Source organism: Eleginops maclovinus, chromosome 2 (genome assembly GCF_036324505.1).
Source record: "Eleginops maclovinus isolate JMC-PN-2008 ecotype Puerto Natales chromosome 2, JC_Emac_rtc_rv5, whole genome shotgun sequence".
NCBI lineage: Eukaryota > Metazoa > Chordata > Actinopteri > Perciformes > Eleginopidae > Eleginops > Eleginops maclovinus.
Window position 1 is genome coordinate 7,803,258 of NC_086350.1, and position 18,827 is coordinate 7,822,084.

The window sequence follows — 18,827 nt, forward strand, 5'->3', positions numbered from 1 at the left end:
CCTTTGGGAATATTTGTTTATCCAATTCCACCACTGGGTCAAATGAGAAATAACTTTTTCAAGCGGCCATTGGAAGTCAGACATGATATAGAAATGGTTTAAAGCAACACTGTTAGTGTGTGAGCAGCAGGTTTGACCCATTTTTTGTACAAGGGATGTAGGGTACTTGCAATATGAAGGTCATACACTCAGTACTATCTCAGAGTAATTTATACCTGGAGTTTCTCCCTGTCCACCTCAAGTGAATGCTGTCAATTCATTTTAAATACGCACTTTTGAAACTTAAGTGACAAAACAAATACGTGTTACTTTCAAGATCCATTTATTTGAGTTGATACAGTACAACAGAGGCATCGTGTTGAGTAGAAATACACCCAGATGGATGAATTAAGACATTTTACAGGATTTGAAGAACTGTTATTGATTTGTTGATCTTAAAAACACACGCTTGACTGCTGCCTTCACAATGAGATGATACCATTTTAGTTCAAACTTGTTGTGTAGTAAGTACATCCTGGACACAAACAGTCTAAAGCAGGCCAAAGCATAAACAGGGAGTATTTTAACAACAAATTAAATGGCTTGATCACCAATAAATACAAGTATAAAAACAGATTGATAATCATTTTCATTATCAAAAAAAAAAAAAGTTCATAAAAGATACCGAAGGCACGCAACTTAATCCACCTTGGCAGTCCAGGATCACCAACAGACAAAAAAAAACAAACTGTGGCAATAGCCATCAATAGTAATGAGCCGTAACGAAAATAATACTTAAATAACATATCAATACTAACTTATCATTATTGTCATAACAATATCCAGTCAAGTTTTCCTATGATTAGACTTTCTGCTAACTAACAGATATGCACCACGTTTTCCAGTTTGGCAGAGTTTAAGTATTGTCGTCAGATTCTTTCCATTGCTTTATTTCCTTTTCCTCCTGGTGTTGTTTCAGCATTATGGACCTCCTCTGCTTTGGTAGAGGTGGAAATGCAATTTTCTTGATACATTAGTAAATATACTTTGCTTTATTCCAATTCATGTAGTTGGTTTGTGCTATTTGGAGGTTGTTAAAGGGCTTCAAAACAGGAGAAAACTGAGGCCAAACCAAATTCAGATTAGATTTGTCCATTTCTGGAGAGAAATTACAATACTTCAAGGAAGGAAGTATTTTCTGCCATAACATAAAGCAATATAAAGTTTCTTATATTTTGGAAAATCAAAAACAGAAGCATAATAAAACAAAAATACTAACATAGTATAATTTTCTCACTGTAAATCCAGTTGACAATAAAAGGCAATACAAAAGGCAATAAAATGCAATATAATACGCAATGGGTCTTTCATTTGAATCCATACCCAGGACCTTTGCTTTACACCAGAGGACCACTGAAAACATTCAATGTGTGATCTTTCTCTCAGGGTCGTCTACTGCATGGTTTTCCATCTACATCATTTCATATTTTGGATATCAGTCGTCGTTTTCCCACGTTTTGCTGCTTTGGAAAAGTGTTACGCACTTTCTAGGGCTATGCAGTCACACACTGACTGACCCTCAAGACAAGCTGTACCAACAGCCTCCGGCATCTCAAATAAAAGCTGAAAAGAAAAAGAAAACAACCGTGAGCTAAAGCTAATACGGGGATGATTTCATTCACCAATGGGGATTCCAAAGTCAAAGAACATTCCAGAGGAATCCCGTTAACCTCTGACACCAAAACATCCCAAAGCTTCATCACATCTTTGGTATTAAAAAAAACAACGTTCCATCTACTCTTTCTACTCACTTTCTTTACTTTCACTATTCTACTTTGCAATTCCTTCGACGCTGTTTCTAACTCCTTGACCTTTCCTGTGTTTAGCAGGAAAGTCCTTTCTAATCTTAGCACCTTTCCAAGCATCACTCTTTCACAACTCTTTTCTTCTCCCTCTATCTATAAATCTCTATGCGCTGCCTCTCTCTTACTCTCAAATGAAAACAATAGCTGGCTAATTGTGCTTGGTTGACATAATGGACTAGTATACACAGCTGGAGGGCTGAGCACGGACCGCAGATCCCACCTGTGCTGAGTCGGGCCGGGGCTGATAGAGATCTCTAGCACCAACACGTCTCCAGCCTTTGTCTGAGGAATTCGCTGTGTCATCAGCAGGCTAAACAAACCAGCCTACTTAGCTCTTTTGAAGGGCTTAGGGGTAAAATATTAACTTGTCTGACAATGAAAACCACCTTATACGTCTTTGGCTAAAAAAACAACAACAAGAAAACTGAATATCTCACTTAACAGGCAGTTTTATTAGGTAGCCCTGGAAATGTGAAACAACCAAGGTTAAGAGCGCCAGGCACATTCCAGGACTGTGAGATGGTGTCTGCGCCATCTCCCTCCACTAAATGCCCCACAAGGTGAGTCCCTCCAGATCTGTAGTGCTGCCAGCAAATATGCAACCAAACCACCTAAACTGCTGACAACCCAAACTATGGGCTCAAACATTGACAAAGAACACAGAGGAGGTCTTTCTGAGGGGGCCTGTAGATCCTGGCATATCTGTGTGTGAATCTAGGAGCAGGGGGGATGGAGACGAGACTGTTTGATCTCAACTGTCTTGAGATTCACCTTTGAACCGCGACAGAGTAAAGCTATTCAGCTGTGAGCTAAAGGCCCTGGGTTTCTCCACATTCACAAAAAACATTTAAAAAAGCACAACTGGTGACAGGTTGGCCTGGCTTTTCCCTCCACTTTAAGGAAATGACATACATAATCTTTTATTATGAATCAAAAAAGGCACTTCCTACATATTCCCTAGTATCATACACATATATAGGACATACGCTTTTATGAAGGTATATTTGCCTGCGTGTTTTACAAGCGCAGACACAGTTATATATGCTGAGTATATATATGTTTCTCATCACCGAGTAACATAATTATATATGTCAGTTCCACACAAAGAGTTGGAGATTTAGACTCTTCCAGTAACAGCCAGCACCCACCAGTTTTGCACTAAAAAAGCTACAAAAATATTAATAAATAATCAGCAATGTCAGTTATTTTTGGAACAAGACCCTGGTTTGTTTCTTTTCTTTTTTTTAAAGGAAGTAAAGATCACAAAAGCATGTGCTCTCCGTGAGTTTTAAGGTGCTTGTGTAAACTTAAACTCGAGAATGCGTGGTACAAGGAGAGCCAACCTGGTTGCTGCGTTTGTGATTCTAACTTGCCTTCTTGCTGAATATGTAAACATGTTGAACACAGCAAAGTCTATGGGCGGGCCAAGAAAGCAGACTGGGTGGCATTCTCTCGTGCCAGCTCCTCTCTCTGGTTCAAAAAACCCTAACTGGATTTCCTCTGGCCAGAGAAGTACACCTAAGTGTGTATCTGTCTGTATGTGTGTGTGTGTGTGCAAAGACATATCATTTCCATCAAGATTTCAGCCCCATTTGGAAAACCACTACTTCCCAAAAGGTGTATCCCAGCAACACACCGGTCGTTAATGCCACCCGTAAACATCTGCACACACACACACACACACACACACACACACACACACACACACACACACACACACACACACACACACACACACACACACACACACACACACACACACACACACACACACACACACACACACACACACACACACACACACACACACACACACACACACACACACACACGTTGGATTCCCTCTGCTTCCTCTTTCTCTGCCACCCATCTGTTAGGTGAGGTTGCTGCTGATGTCCAGGGCTTGCTGGTACACCTGAGTCATGTCCTCCAGGTCCCCCAGCAAGGAGAAGCTGCCATTGTCCCCCGGGGAGCCTCTCGTTTTGGAGCCACGGCTGAACTTGGGTCCCTGGTGCGGCGGGGCAGTCTGGAAGCCCTTGAAGTTGGCAAGCTGCAGCAGGTTTTCAGCCGAGACGCAGGCCCTGATGTTTGGGCGGAGGTGGGGGGTGGAGGAATGCCACTCGGCCCCACTGAGGGAGCTGGGCGACAGGGACAGAGCTGAGCTGTCCTCCCCGACTATGCTGGAGGGCCGACTCTGACTGCGGGACAGACCAGAGTCGGTTGATGGAGGAGGCTCGCCGAGGACTCCAGCCACCGCTGCCGCTGATGGAGGCCCGCTGTAGGTGGAGTACTTTCCGTTTCGCTTCAAGATGCCTTTTCTCCCCATCGCTCTCTTGGGCGGGGAGGTGGCTAGCAGAGACATACTGGTGCCCCCTAAAAGCTCGGAGGACTCACTGCGCTCTGGGGAGGAGTAGTACCCTGATTCCCGCTGTTGGTTGTTCTTCAAGATGCCCTTCCTGGGAAGAGAGGGCACCATCTTAGCTGGCGAGCCTCCACCCAAACTGGGCTCGTCTTCCTCTTGATCTGGGCTTGAGGCATCCTCTCCCCCTTCAGCTTGTTGAAGCAGCACTCCCTGGCCCAACTCTGTTTCTTCCAGACTGGCAGCTCGCTGCTCTTCAGTAACCCTGGTCTTCAGGATCCCCTTGGGTCTCTTCAGCCCGGGCTTGTCTTCCGCTCCACAGTGGGCCTGTCCTGCCTCGCCGTTTTCCTTCTTGGACTTTTTGGGCCTCTGACGCAGCAGCTGGGGCGCGGCTGCAGCCTTGGCTCCAGAACCACGTGGCTCAGTGCGGTTCTGCCAGTCGATGAAGCGGGCAAGCATGGGCGAGCCTCCGTGGTCTCGTTGGGTCTCGCAGTCGCACACGCTGTTCTTCCAGCCCCAGTTTACCCACCAGTGGTTGGCTATGTCCTCCACTGTGGCCCGGCGCTCAGGGTTCACCATGAGCATCCAGCGGATCAGTCCACGTGCATCTAACAGGTAATAGAACATGAACAAACAGTAAGCCGTCTGATATAATACTCTACACCACTATATATGTTTACCAGCATAATATAATACATTCAGGACTCAATTAAGTTGGCCAGAAAACATTTATTTTGCTAATTGCTCTGAGATATTGAATTTGAAATGGAAATGTGCCTCAAGGTCCTACCTTATAATTGAGTTTGTGAACAAATGACTCTTCAGTCTTTATTACATTTCATTTTCAAAAAAATCAACCAGTAGTGTGACAGTTCAGTAGCTTAGCAACTATCATTGAACTGTCAACAAAACGGGGTAAAAAGAGTATTTTCGCTTAATGGATTTTGCAGATTCCACATTTTGTACATTGAAAGCCGTCAGATCCATATCTAGTGTTTATGGACCAACATCCCACAGACCTTTAAGTATTTTCTGGAATTCACATAAAGAGTGAGTGCTTTACAATTTATAGACAGAAAGACAAGGGTCAATGGTTTCAGGATCTGACGAATGGTGTACCTCTGACTATCTGCTGTGCAGCTGAACTGGATTTGCAAGAATAGTTTATGATTTAGTTTTATGAAAGGGCAGTGAGATCAGGTATGTTTTTCTACCATGGGAAAAAGCAGTCGAAATACAAACAGAGGTTCCCGCAGTACCTGAGGACTGAGTAGGTTCTTTGTAGTCGCCGTTGCTAATCTGGCGAATGAGGTTCTTGTGGTCTCCCCCATCAAATGGCATGGTCCCATAGACCAGGGTATACAGCAGCACCCCCAGAGCCCAGCTGTCCACCTATAGGAAACAAAGGATCTGGTTAGAAACTACTTTATCATACGCAGCACACACACTGCCTATCAAATAAAAAGACACACTGGGCCAATAAAACAAAAAAAGTGAGGGTTAGATTTTGTGTTGTGGTCTTAAAAATCCAGTTTTGCCAGTCCAGGTTTGATGTGATGAAAATAAATGAGGAACATCACACCATCAGCTGAGTTGACTTTGACATTAATAGGCACCAAAATCAGTTTTTCATACAATCAACACACAAGAACTTCTCTGTTTAAGAGCTTTCACAGTGCTTCTCTTACGTGTCTTTCATATAACAACAATGACGAATGACTGTACGCTGGTGGGAAATGGCTTGTTTCCACACAGATAAATCCCTTCCTCCCCCCCCCCCCCACTGTCTCCTGCTCTGTCAAGCAGAAGCTAGCACTTTCTGACCACCAACCTAATGCAATGTGGCTTTCTAAGTAAGCGGTTACATAAGTTTTATGTCTGGGGCATAAGGAGATGCAGAGCCACGTGGGAAGTGGTGGGAATGAACCCGGATAATGACTCCAGCAGGGTTGTGATGGCCCCTGATGACTCGCCAGAGACACGCTGCCACTCAGTCGTCAGCAGATGACCTGTCTCGCTATGTGTGTGTGTGTGTGTGTGTGTGAGGGAAATGTAATGTATGCGTGTGTATTGACTGTGGTTAAGGGAGGATGAGTTGTCCTGAGGAATGTGCTTTTGATGGCGGTAGCTAAAGCTTTGAGACATAGTCTAGGAAGAGGAAATCAGATAGGGCCATTTAAAGAGCTTGTGTACTTCCTCTAAAGGAGCTGGACCCACATCAAGAATGTGATTCTCTCTCTTTTTGCCACTCGTCGATTCCCGAGGGCGAGATGGGGCACGCACTATTGTTGTGTTCTATTTTCGTTGCTGGTGTTTGCTGTAATTTGTGGCCTCACCCCAACCGGGTTTGTATAATTTCGATTGCAATCGGACTGCTGTAGTTTTTAGCACTCTGGAGGAAATTATAGTGAATTACTCTAAATTGAATGGTTGGAGTTGAATATCTAAAAATGCAAGTTTTTTTCCCCGGTATGTTGCTTTGTTTTATGTAACTGATGCAATTTCAGAGACGACGCCCTTCAGAATGAGTCTGGAATTGCCAGATAAGTGGCTTTGGGGAAACATTTTTTACTCTTTATTTCACCAAAACTATGTTACTCTGACCATGAGCGTCTCTTTGAGGCTGTGGAGGCTCATTCCGATCCCATTAAGATGAAGAGAAAGTAAGGAAAAACTATCCTCCAGTTCCTCACTTCAAAAGACCCAGGCATTTTAGGAAGGGGAGGACAGGGAAGGGATGCAGACCGTATTTGAGCTGACCAACTGTGGAGTTGCAAGAGAGAGACCTCCCTTTGAATAGCGACTAACAGTAATCCCATCAAAGAAGAAGAAAATAAAGCCTATCCACCTCTTTGTGTATGGCATATGCGATGATGATAATCACTCGTGAGATACTACAGATAAAAGCTAATTAAGGTGAGCAATCTGGGAGGTTCACACTAAATTTAACAGCTAGGGAGCACAATGGTGATGATGAATAGATAAAAGGAAACTGTGTCCAAGAAATTAAGTTCACACACTGGTTTCAGCCATTGTCATTGATTGGTTCACTGGGTCTCACCTCTGGGCCACGGTAAGGTCTCCCATTGACAATCTCTGGTGAAGCATAGAGCGGGCTGCCACAGAAGGTCTGCAGCAGCTTGTCCTTGTGGTAGAGGTTGGACAGTCCAAAATCAGCAATCTGTGGAAACAGGGGTATACATGTGAATTTTACTCTAGCCATGTGAGCGTTAATCCCTCACACAAAGATCATTTGAGATTGTGCTGCATAGTCCTGCAGGTGATGTTTCACTCACCTTAATATTACAGTTTTCATCCAGTAGCACATTTTCCAGTTTCAGATCCCTGTGCACCACTCCATTCTGAAAAACAACGAACAACAACGCTGTGATTGATGCATGTATCGATTCATTATTCACCCACAATGGATCCAAATAATAAACAGTCCATTGTATTAAGCGATGATTTACTGTGACAAGGTTAGCTTGTGGCTCTCGGGGGAAATCAAGGCAGCCTGTTGGTCTAGTACTCTTTAATTGGTCTTGTCCCCTCTGGGGTCTTTATGCTGACATCTGCTCTGATTTTCTTTTTAAGTTGACTCACATGTGTCATATAAACATGAGCCTGTAATTACCACTCTGTATGAATGATGTTCTCACAACATCCAGGGATTAAAAAAGAACCATGCCTGAGTTTTTTTAAAAACCCAGGAATTAACATGTGGTATGCAGACAAGCCGATCCTAGCTCAGATGCAGAGGAGTGACTTCACCCATCACACCACCCCCCAGGGTTGCGCTCCACAGGGCATCTCCTATTGGTTATTGCCTGGCAGGGAGCTTGTGTTCTCATGACTTTGATTGGTGGATACAAAGAAGAAATGGTTGTTTGCTTGTTGTGTCAGTGACTCACACCACCCCACCCGGTGGGAGGTTGTGCTTGGTGGTGATGATTCATCATTCAAGGCTGTCTGGGACTCTCCTATCTGAGGGCTATGACATCATCCCTATCTGCAGCTGGGTAGCGGATGACATGAGGGGAGCCCATCCAAACAAGCCCTGGGACCTTGGGGTTTAGTGAGGTGTGGATCAGAGGTTGACATGGGAGGCGTGCCTGGAGCTGAATCTCTGGGGAAAAGCTTTAGGGGTATCTTGGGACATCCGTCAGAGTGTCAACAGATGAGGACAGAATTAATTCAGGGACTGTTTGGCGCACTGAAATCTGAGTGTAAGCCTGAATCAAACTGGCCTGTGTTCTATCTTCACTCAGAAACAGATGACTCCCCTACACCAGCGCCAAGAAAAGCATACTGTGTAGGGCCTGCAGATTAACTGGCTGTATAGCTGATTCTGGAGGTGCATGGTTAATGTTACAGTACGCATGCTGCGGCCTGGAAAACATAGTCTGGAAGTGTGTGCGTGAGGCAAAGAGAAATTTAAGGGGACCAACAAAAATAAATGTGCGTGCTTTTTCTCTATGTATAGTGTGGTATGGGTTTTCTCACCTTGTGGCAGTGGTGTACGGCGGAGACTATCTGTCTGAAGAAGTGTCGCGTCTCCCGCTCGCTCAGGCGTCGGCGCTCGCTGATGTAGTCATACAGCTCGCCCTTGCTGGCGTACTCCATCACAATCACGATCTTGTCCTTGTTCTCAAACACTGAAAATGATAAGAAAGCAATCCTTAATATCTACTTTAAGGAAAAATACATCTGGCAAGTCATTCCAGGTTACTTCTATCATAGTAATATCACACATGAACATTGTTTAGTTTTGGAGCAGGACTACAAATTCCAGACGAGCACATTACATCTCTATTTCTCTCCCCGCGTTACATCACCCAAACCCCACCTCATGTGTCTGGCTCCTTCCCAATAGTGCAGGGAGGGGCTGTTAACTTAATCAAGCCCACCCCTCAGAGACAAGAATGAGGTGGAGAGCAGTGGATAGACAGAGACAAAGCAAGAACAATTTCATGGAGAGAAAGTCAGCTTTGGGTATACTATAGTGTCAGCTGATGCCCTTGACATATAACACTTCTACTTCACATCATGTCAGCACATTCAACAACACACTCCCACATTCTTAACCACCCTACTGAGTGTCCATATCACATACATGATTGTACAATAGTTTATTGTGGCAACACGGCACAATCTTCCCTTCTCACGGAAGAATGTGGCTCATATTTATAATAGAAGAAGTAATGTATTACTCAGCACCAGTGGGAGCATCCTCTTTTTGTTCTAAGACCGCGTCATGAGTTTCTGTGTGTCACTGTTCCTTTGTCTTTTGTTTGATTGTTCAAGTCACAGTAGTAATAATATATTGAATATACCGCTTAACATATTACAGAAATGTTATTTGATAAGCGCAAATCAAGAGTAAGAATGCTGGGAAATTAATCTTCAAACTGAGTATTTGAATGCCGACTTTGTACACATTTGGTGACTGGAGAAGGTAGTGTTCTTACAGTTGTATCACTGTATAGCATTCCTATCCATCAGCAGTCACCAAACATATAATTCTGTGTCAGTATTTAGCCTTTTGGTGTATAATTTTAACTTGGCAACTTACTTCTCTCCCAGCGCCTTGGCATGGAGGGAATGAAATGGTTAGGCAGGGAGGTGAAGAGAGAGCAAGAGGGACAGAGGGAAACTGAGGAGATGACAGCAACACAGTCAACCATGTTGCTCGGTATTGTGCGGGTTGATTTTCCCACACAGCAGGGTCACCGGGGGTGAAGGCCTCTGCTTTCTGCACCCTTGACTGAGCACCTTCATAGTTTGTCACACTACTTTCCTCACCCCACCTCCCAGGGTCTTTTTATAGATATAATCCTCTACAAAAACACACAGTTGCCGAGTGATGGTAATGCTCCCTGATTGCGACTGTCTGGCTGTTTGGGAAGCACCCAGGAGGCCAGAAGAGAGCCAGCTCTCTGATTGGTGGACAGAGTGGTGACCTGGGGTGACATTCACGGCGATCCATGGAGGGTTTGCACTTGGTGAGCCAATTCTCTGCGTGCACTCCCATTTACCTTTGACCCCTGGTGGTGAAGTAATTACCTGGCTTACATAACTTGGGGTTTATTACAGCCGGTTGGTAAACCAACCACTGCTGCAGCCTCGCTGTCAGACACCGGGCTTTGTTAACAGGTCGGGCCCTCACCACTAAAGGATTAGCACCTATTGTCTTATTTCCTACTCTAACGGCAGACAGTGTTACAAACCTGCATACGGGTCAAGAAGAGTTCTATGAAGGGAAGAATATTAGAGTACTATTGATGCAACAATAAATAAGCAATTATTGGAAACTCCACACTTTTTGATTGAAGTATTTTTACCCAGATAACAATCAGCGGCTTAATTAATTCAGCTTAATTCAATTTGTTATTATTTACTGAACTGGGCTACCAAAACATATGATTCAAATTACTATCTAGAATTATGTCACCTCTAGAGAATGTAGTAATAACATGGGTTCTCTTCCCCCTCAGCAGGATGATTGGTTTTAAGTCTGTTCTAACTGTTATATCTCCTTTTTATTTCCACTTCTCTCGTTAAGGATAGTTGGAAATACACTTATTAGCATTTTTTGCAGAAAGTGAGATAAGGAGATCAATATCAATGTCATATCTGTACACCTATATGATGCTACAGTCAGACTCTAGTGGTTTAGCTTAGCATTAAGCCTTGAGAAAGGGGAAAACCGACAGTCTGGCTCCATCCCAAGGCAACAAAATGTGTCTATCACCACCTCTAAAGCTCTCTAATTAACATGCTACATGTTGTTTGGTTGACTGATACAAAAATGTGTAAAAAGGACAATTTGTTTGACTTTTTTGTTTAACAAAGTGGGCACCCTCGGAGTGAAGAGTGAAATCGGCTTTTAAATGCCCCGCACAGTTTGCTGATGGATGCAGAATTTGAGGGAGTGGTACAAATCAATCTTCACACACACATCTGGTTCAGCTTTGCTTCACACAAGGCAGTTAGCAGGGGCTGTTGAAAAGGGTGTTGCCGGATACACAGATCTCGGGCCTCCTATATATCTCTAAAGAAGGCTGGGCGGAGGCCAGGCCACAACAGTTAACGCTGGGTTTTAGGAGAATCACCAAAGAGTGAGACCAATGAGTCTGGTTGAGTTTGTTGGTGGAGTTGGCTGCATATAAAGGAAGGCAGCACACATAGGAACACCATACAAACTCGAGGAGTTTATAAACTGGGTGTTCTTTTAATCATTCTCCTAAAACACATTAAACTTGGCTGCACTTCAGATCTCCAGCTGACTTCTGGCACGTTCCCATGACAAATAGTAATGTTTGTCACATATTCACTTTCTGATAACAACCTGGGGACTTTGACACTGAACAAAGGACAGCGGGTAAGCCAGTTTGGGCAGTGACACACAACCAGCTGCCATTGTGCCAGGGCAGCTATCCTGAAAAGGGCAACGAAACTGTTGTTTTGTTGACACAGGCATAACAATAGTCACGAGTCACAAATCATATGAAACCGACTCACGTGCGGCACCTTGTGACTTTAATTGCCGACACGTACTGTAGGGCCCAGACTACATTATAAGAGCTGATTAATTGCAAGGAATATCTTGAAAGAACTCAATGGGAATTGTTAAACCTTTGCACTCACCATTTATTCCATGCATCTAGTTTTTCTTCCAGTGGAATGAAGGTCATTCAAAAGGGCTCATGAAAAAAAGGAGCCGTTTAAGCCTGACTTGAAGGCTTTGATATTTAGAGAGTTGCTTCCTGGTTTGGATATATGATGTTTCTCCAGGAAAGGCTTAAGGCCTTTCCTCCCTCTGCATAGCACTGGGTCAGAGTCAGACAGGGTGCAGGCCTGGGTGACTAAGGTCAATGCAGTGTCTCCCTAGCTCCACACATACACACACACACACACACACACACACACACACACACACACACACACACACACAACCATGCACACACACACACACACACACACACACACACACACACACAGTCTGGATCCCAGCTGCAGCCTTCTCTAAGTATCAGCAGATGTCTGGCCCTGAGATCAAGACCAGAGAAGACAAGAGATGGGACCTCTTAGATGTGGGAGAGGCAATCCCTTAGAATACCACCGCTCTTACACACACACAAACGTCCTAGCGCACACGTGCACACACACACATTCAGAGAGATCCAGATGCACACCGGCAAATAGCCATCCAGACTTTTACTGGCCAAGGCAGCCAGACAGAGAACAGTAGATGAATAACATCCCAGAGCTGTAGTCCAGGTCTTATTATGACATCTGTATGTCATAACATGACAATCCTGCAGCTTGGCCACAAGAGCTGAATGAGCTGAGGGAGGGGTGAATTTTGGGACATGTCTGTTTTTGTTTATGTGCATTCAAGGCAAGCCGTGTGTTTGAATAGTCATGTGTTTGAGTTTTTGCAGCAAACCCTCACCTTCATATATAGAGATGATGTGTGGGTGCCGGAGGGAAGACATGATCTCAATCTCTCGTCGGATGTGAACCATGTCCTGATCGTCCTTGATCTTCTCCTTCCGAATCGACTTGATAGCCACCTAGAAATAGAGGACATGAGACACATCGATCAGCTGACTTATAGGACCATAACATTTCAATTTCATAGCAACAAACAACTTGGGTGCAAGACATTTTCCCTTTTGTCCACTTTATCTGATTACATTAATATGTTGATTTAAACTGGAATGGGAAATGACCAGAGAGAAGTGTAACGTAAGACCACAAAAACATTCATGTCACAGTCGTTATCTTATCAGTGAACTTTAAAATGTAAATGGCTCTTGCAGCGCACATACTGTACACCATGTGACGTCTGTGTGCCTCTATGAACACCAAATCAGTTTGTATAACTACTTAGCTTCCCCTATAAACTGTGTGTACTTCATCAACGTCAATATCCTCCCCCCTCAGGGGTCCCGTGGGGCATGAATAACAACCTTTGACCTCCTGACCCGGCGTTGATGTTATGACGAGTAGATGAGTCAAAAGGGGGTGTCATCTTAGACTCACAGTGTAATTTACTCTCTCTGTCTCTTTTCTGCAGAATGAAGGTGAAAAACAACTCGCCATGTGATGCCATAATAGAGGCTTGTTTTGTACTCCCCCTGGGCCTACGTTTAACCAGGTATTAGTCAGTGTTTGGGCTGGGTCTGCAATATGGACCCGCAACTCGTTTCTAACAGAGAGTACGGAAGTCTGAGTCACATGGTGGAGTTTCCAGAGCCACCATCTCTCTGGAAACAGCTGAGGACAGCGAGTATCGTGAAAAATAGGATGACGAGGTGTTAAATGTTTATGGAGCAAGGCAGGGATGTCAAAGGAAGAGTACTTTAAAGATTAACTTAACTTCCACAGCTGTGTTTCCTGGCCTGTCAACAAGTCTGAGAGAAGATAATACATTACGACCCGGTCTTTTATTTGTAGTCCTTCAGATTAAACAGCCAATGGTATACTTTTGAAATACTGCTGGGAGTTTACGGAGGAATCAGTAGCAATGGCAGAGGTTGAGGAAGTGATTCAGTCTATTTGCTTTGCCAATGGGCCTGCTCCAGGAGCTTTATCAGTCAACAACTAAACACGATTTGACAATATTTCCCTGTCATGGCAATGCCAACGGGGTCAGAGACAGCCGCAACTGGATGCGTTCAGAGCTAGCCTATATGCACTCCTAAATGAGAGGTTAGAGGCCTCTTCCAAAGTAACCAATCTAGAGTACACAGTCTAGCACATGTCACTGTAATTGTAGCCTAAACATTCTGGATTGAGTCCTGGGTTTGCTTTGATCCGGCCTCTATACAGTCTGTTCAGTCTGAATTCTGTTAGTTTAAACTTTTGTCCTCTCCTAGCTAGGCGGTGGTATTCTGAGGAGCCCAGCTTTATTCCATTCAGCAGAAACCACAGGCAGTAGCGAGTGCCAAGCTAATTACCGTGTACATCAATAAAAATAACCCCAAACCGGAATAGTTCCCTTGCAGAGCTTCCCTTGATTACATAGAATTGGAATAAATGATACCATAATAAACCAGTTGGGGTCCAAGGGGGTCCACATGCTGTGTCCATAATTGGTCAAAGTTGTTTGTTTCTTAACACTGATGTTTTCCTTTACCTCATTTATCACTGATCCCCAACAGGAGAGTAATATTTTGGACTTTTGGAGTTTAGCAGCTAGGTAGAATGTGAGTCACCTTCCTGGATTTAATGTAGTGATTAATTAATTTGGGCAACAACTGAGAAATCACCAATAAAAGTTAAATACGAGGGCCAGTAAAGTTTCTCTGTATACTGCTGCCTAAAAAGGGGTGAAGGGTAGTAATCCATCTTTAACAGCTATAATCATTCCACATGGATGTTAACTCATTGATCGGGCCAGCTCTCCCGCATTGGGCTTGAGGAAAGGCCAGGTATCGGTTGTGTATCTCCTCATGTTCCCCTGGCCCGACCCCGATGTGGATCATTAAACAGGACTGCAGATCAGCCACTTGCCAGCTGGCCATGCTGGCTGACACAGCTACAGCTTGTCCTTAAGTGGATCCCTATTACTGTCACTCACAGTAAACAGGCGCTGCACTGCTGCCCACGTCGGCCCCTGCCAGGTATGGGGCCGTCCTTGTCTGCCCCGCCCCCCCAACCTTGTGCGCAATGGAGCTGTTTGAAGTGAAAGTCCATGTCTCGCTTCACTAGAGCCTGACATCTTCCTGTGCTTTCTCAGGCCATTAAAATAGATGAAGTATTCATCACAAGCTCACCCTTCTGTGCATCTCTAAAAGATCATGATCTTCTGTTGTGTTTAGTGTGTGTCTGAGTCAGGGGGAGACAGAGAGAGTGAGTGGGAGGCAGAGGCCCTTCACTTTTCCAGTGAACTATATTCTCAAACACAGCCAGGAATCATAATACCTCATCAACGGCACCACATATAGCACAGGAATGTCAGTGTGTTCCCCTCCTGCGTACCTCCCCAGTGAATCCATTTTTAGGCAATGATGTAATCTGGTGCTTAAAGCTCATATTAATATCACTCTCTAACCTCGTTTGATAAGGCTGTCCCTATCTTGTTATGGTGGTGGGCTTCCCTGTGTCTCTGTGCTAACTGCGCAACTCCCCAGTTAGCGATGGATCCCCCATACAGGATATTAACCTTCCCCTTCAATCATTTCCTGCTGTGGATGGCCTTTCATGTGTCACTGCCTATTTTAGGCCTAGCTGTCACCACAACCTTTTCACTATAGTTATCTAAATGGCAAATAAGACAAAGCAAGTCTCTTTCTTTCCCTCTCACGTGTATATGAATATGAAACACATCTTCCAGTGGCTCGTGCACATATCCCCACTATGATCTCTATGATCAATTGCACTCTCGTAATGTTGGTTTCCAGTGAGCTGCCAAGCACTACGACATATGGCTTTGTAGATTAAAGCAGACAGTCACTCAGTTCCACTTTCGCTGACACACTGAATGTGCCCACATCTAATCAATCTCCCTCATGTGCCTTCCGCTCTTTCCACACATGTGCATACATACAAACAGTAACACACAAAACTCTCTCAGTCAGTTCCCCACTTAGTTCGCTCTGCCCTTCTCATTTTGTTTGTGAACAAACCAGGAGAAGGTACAGCGTTTCAGATAATTGCATAACAGTCTCACCGCATCACTGTATCTGCCACATGGACACAGGGGACTAACTTTATGTCAGAGGTCAAGTAAACTCTAGCAATGCAGTGCCAGACACACGTGGCCTGTGAGGTGGCTGGCAGTCATACTCTTTTTGTTTTCTGCTGGCAAACCATGTGGAACCAAAGTACTTTCCTAAGATATACAAACTCCCACGTGAAACACAGGGGTGCAAGGAAGTCCTATACTTTACTGAGATGCTATTTAAAGTCTGAACGTTATGCTTGGGGCAGTGCAGCAGATTACAGGAGAAAGGAAGGCACTAGGCCACTGGGTTTCCACCAACAAATATTTATTTGTATACTGACAGGTATTTTTTTGTACTGTTTTGCCAACAAATCAAGAACATTTCCATATTAAAACAACACATTTAAGAAGGAAAGTCTTAAACAAACCATATCCAAAGCAAAAATATTTGGCCAATTTGAGTTAAATTAAGGAAACACTATGTCAAAAACACTTGTCAAAATTATTTATCTTGACCCGCTCAGTCAACATGCATTGTGCAAGTTTATAATGCAAGTGAAAGTGAAATGCTTCACATTAGAGCTGCTGCCATGGCAATAATAAATAGGAAAACATACTGAAGACAGTACAAGGAGCCAAGTGGGACAGGCCAAGAGAGAGTAGCCTTACTGGAGTTTTTATGATTCCCTTAGCAAGCATGCAGGAGCTTTGAAACCATTAGGGGAAATTGTTGACTGACCTATACTCAATTTCCCCCTGGTCTTCTCGGCACATGGAAAGTTCATCATGTCCTGCCAGATTGGGCACAGCACAGGGGTCAAATTTTGCCACAGGAGGATTTAAAAGAAAAAAATTTGGAGAGTGGATGGATGTGCAGTCTTCAGGGACATTAGTTCAGAGCTCGAGTCGACTATAGCAAAGACGGCCAATAAATATTCTCAAATTAAGAAACAGAAAGTGTTAGAATGATGCAAACACCCTCACACAGACTCAAAACAGAACTGAAAGAACGTACAGGGTGTCTAAAACACTGACCAAAAACCTTTGAGTTGGCCCTAGTAGCATCTCTGGGGGACAGTTAGCTGTTTTCCATGATGCTTTGGGATCACTTGAGTCCCAGCAGTCAGTCAGTAGCCGGATTTGCACTCCAGGATCCGGTCGTGAGGCCTCGCAAAGGACAGGCGTGTGCAACCACAACTCTCTGGCCCCATGGGCCCTTTTCAGCACAAGGGGAATTCCCAGAGGGGATGGACATGCACACGCCAAAGAGAGTAACCAAGCGCTTATTTTAGCACCAATGCTTGCAGAGCCTACTAAAGTGCTTCACATAAGTATGCACGTAAAACAAACACATAAAAAGCATAATGACAGATGTTTACAGCTGCTTAGAGCCTCTCACCTCTCTTCCGGAGTGTCGCTCGATGGCCTTCTTGACTTTGCCATAGGTGCCTCTTCCCAGCGTCTCCAGCAGCTCGTAGCGGTGTTTCAGGTTGTGCTTGTGGTGGTGTTTCTTCACGCCCGAGTTTCTCCGTCCATCACTGCTTGCCGGGGACTCTTCGGGTGAGTTGCTGGCACACAGTGTTGGAGGTGGAGGGGAGAGTTCACCCCCCGCCGGTTTGCCCGCTGAGGTTTGGCCTCTCTGGGCCTCGGGACGGGGTGCCCCTCGGTGGGGCGATAAATAAGCGGTTTCCATCTCACTAGGGAAGTTTTTAAATAACCTTCCCACTGTTAAATATTTCAAACTACCTAGCTAAAATAAATTGATAATATAATACTTATAGGTCTAATAATAGTATTAATAAATAAATAAATTACAAGGAATAACGCGTAGCCTATTAGTCATAGCCTATAATTACACATGGAAAGTAACATTTCCAGATTGTCTTAGTTGATCAATGGCTTTGATCAAAGCGAACAGAGACACTCCTCCTACCTATTCATGTTATTATCGCTATATCATTAATCTACTAATCGATTAAGCACAAAGAGTCTATAAGGACATTATCGGTCCATAATTACCTGATACATAGTCCTGTATCACTGGATAAATGTTATTCTAGTGCCAATATGTAATAAAATATGTATTCAGATTTCGACAGCAGGCTGCATGCCGGAAACTGAACACACGCTGGCTTTAAATATGATAAATTGGCTATAATGTATGTGCAAACTATATCCCAATAAAAGAAAGACACTAAATCAATCGGTCTGATCTCCTCACTCCTCAGTCGACTTGCATGATCTAGCTGTGGTTAATTCTGGCTCGTTCACCTTATCTGTCGTCCTAAACGCTGCCAACATCACCGACTCACATCTAAAAGGCGAGAAAGCTGCGACGAAACCGGCGTTTTGGATGAAGATGACCCTCATTTTGTCCACGGCCCAGGTACAGCTCCTCATTCATCTGGGCTCTGTCTTTTGTGCGGCTGCATGCTCCGTGCAGTAGTCGACGGCGGTAGAGGTGCGCTGTGATCGGACACTATCTCAAGCTGAGACGTTTCGGGTATTGCCATGGTCGTTTTGCTGCTCCCTTCCTCTTCTTCGTGTGCCCTTCTTCTTGTTTCTCCCCTTTCTCTCTCTATCCTCAACATGAGAGGCTGTGAATAAGACTTGCGAGAGGATACGAGACTGGAGGCGGGATTTACGCAGACCTCCTCCTCCTCCTCCTCCTCCTCCTTCCCTGTCTTTTCTCCTGCCTTCCCTCTTTGTGCTCTCTTCTTCCCCTCTCACATCTCTGATTTGACTGATCAGAGGCGTAGCTGGGAATCATGTGCACAGAGGTGACACCCCACCCCCCATTACCCTTCACTTCATCTTATCCCTACTGCCATCCATCTTTGTCAAAATGCTTAATTATTCACAGCTCAAGCACCGTTCCACATTTACTGATGACTTGCCCTTTCACAATTTTATTATCACATGTCTTGTTTTCTTTACCATGTGTTTGCCC

General features: G+C 44.3%; 1 protein-coding gene across 1 annotated transcript; it reads right to left on the reverse strand.

Moving 5' to 3' along the window:
• Window positions 1–305: 305 nt before the first annotated feature.
• Window positions 306–18,511, reverse strand: nuak1b (NUAK family, SNF1-like kinase, 1b). The gene is made up of 7 exons (XM_063904759.1): window positions 17,277–18,511; window positions 12,659–12,779; window positions 8,707–8,858; window positions 7,500–7,565; window positions 7,265–7,384; window positions 5,463–5,595; window positions 306–4,811 (listed from the first exon to the last, which is right to left on the reverse strand). The coding sequence occupies exons 1-7, from the start codon at window positions 17,568–17,570 to the stop codon at window positions 3,718–3,720; spliced, it is 1,980 nt and encodes a 659-aa protein (XP_063760829.1). The 5' UTR covers window positions 17,571–18,511; the 3' UTR covers window positions 306–3,717.
• Between the last annotated feature and the right edge of the window lie 316 nt (window positions 18,512–18,827).

Coding starts and splice junctions, on each gene's coding strand:
- nuak1b (XM_063904759.1), bottom strand. CDS start 17,570: ATGGAAACCGCTTATTTATCGCCCCACCGAGGGGCACCCCGTCCCGAG. Junction 8,859..12,658: donor CATCATCTCTATATATGAAG/GTGAGGGTTTGC, acceptor TATCATTTTCAG/TGTTTGAGAACAAGGACAAG. Junction 4,812..5,462: donor AGAACCTACTCAGTCCTCAG/GTACTGCGGGAA, acceptor ATTACCTGTTAG/ATGCACGTGGACTGATCCGC.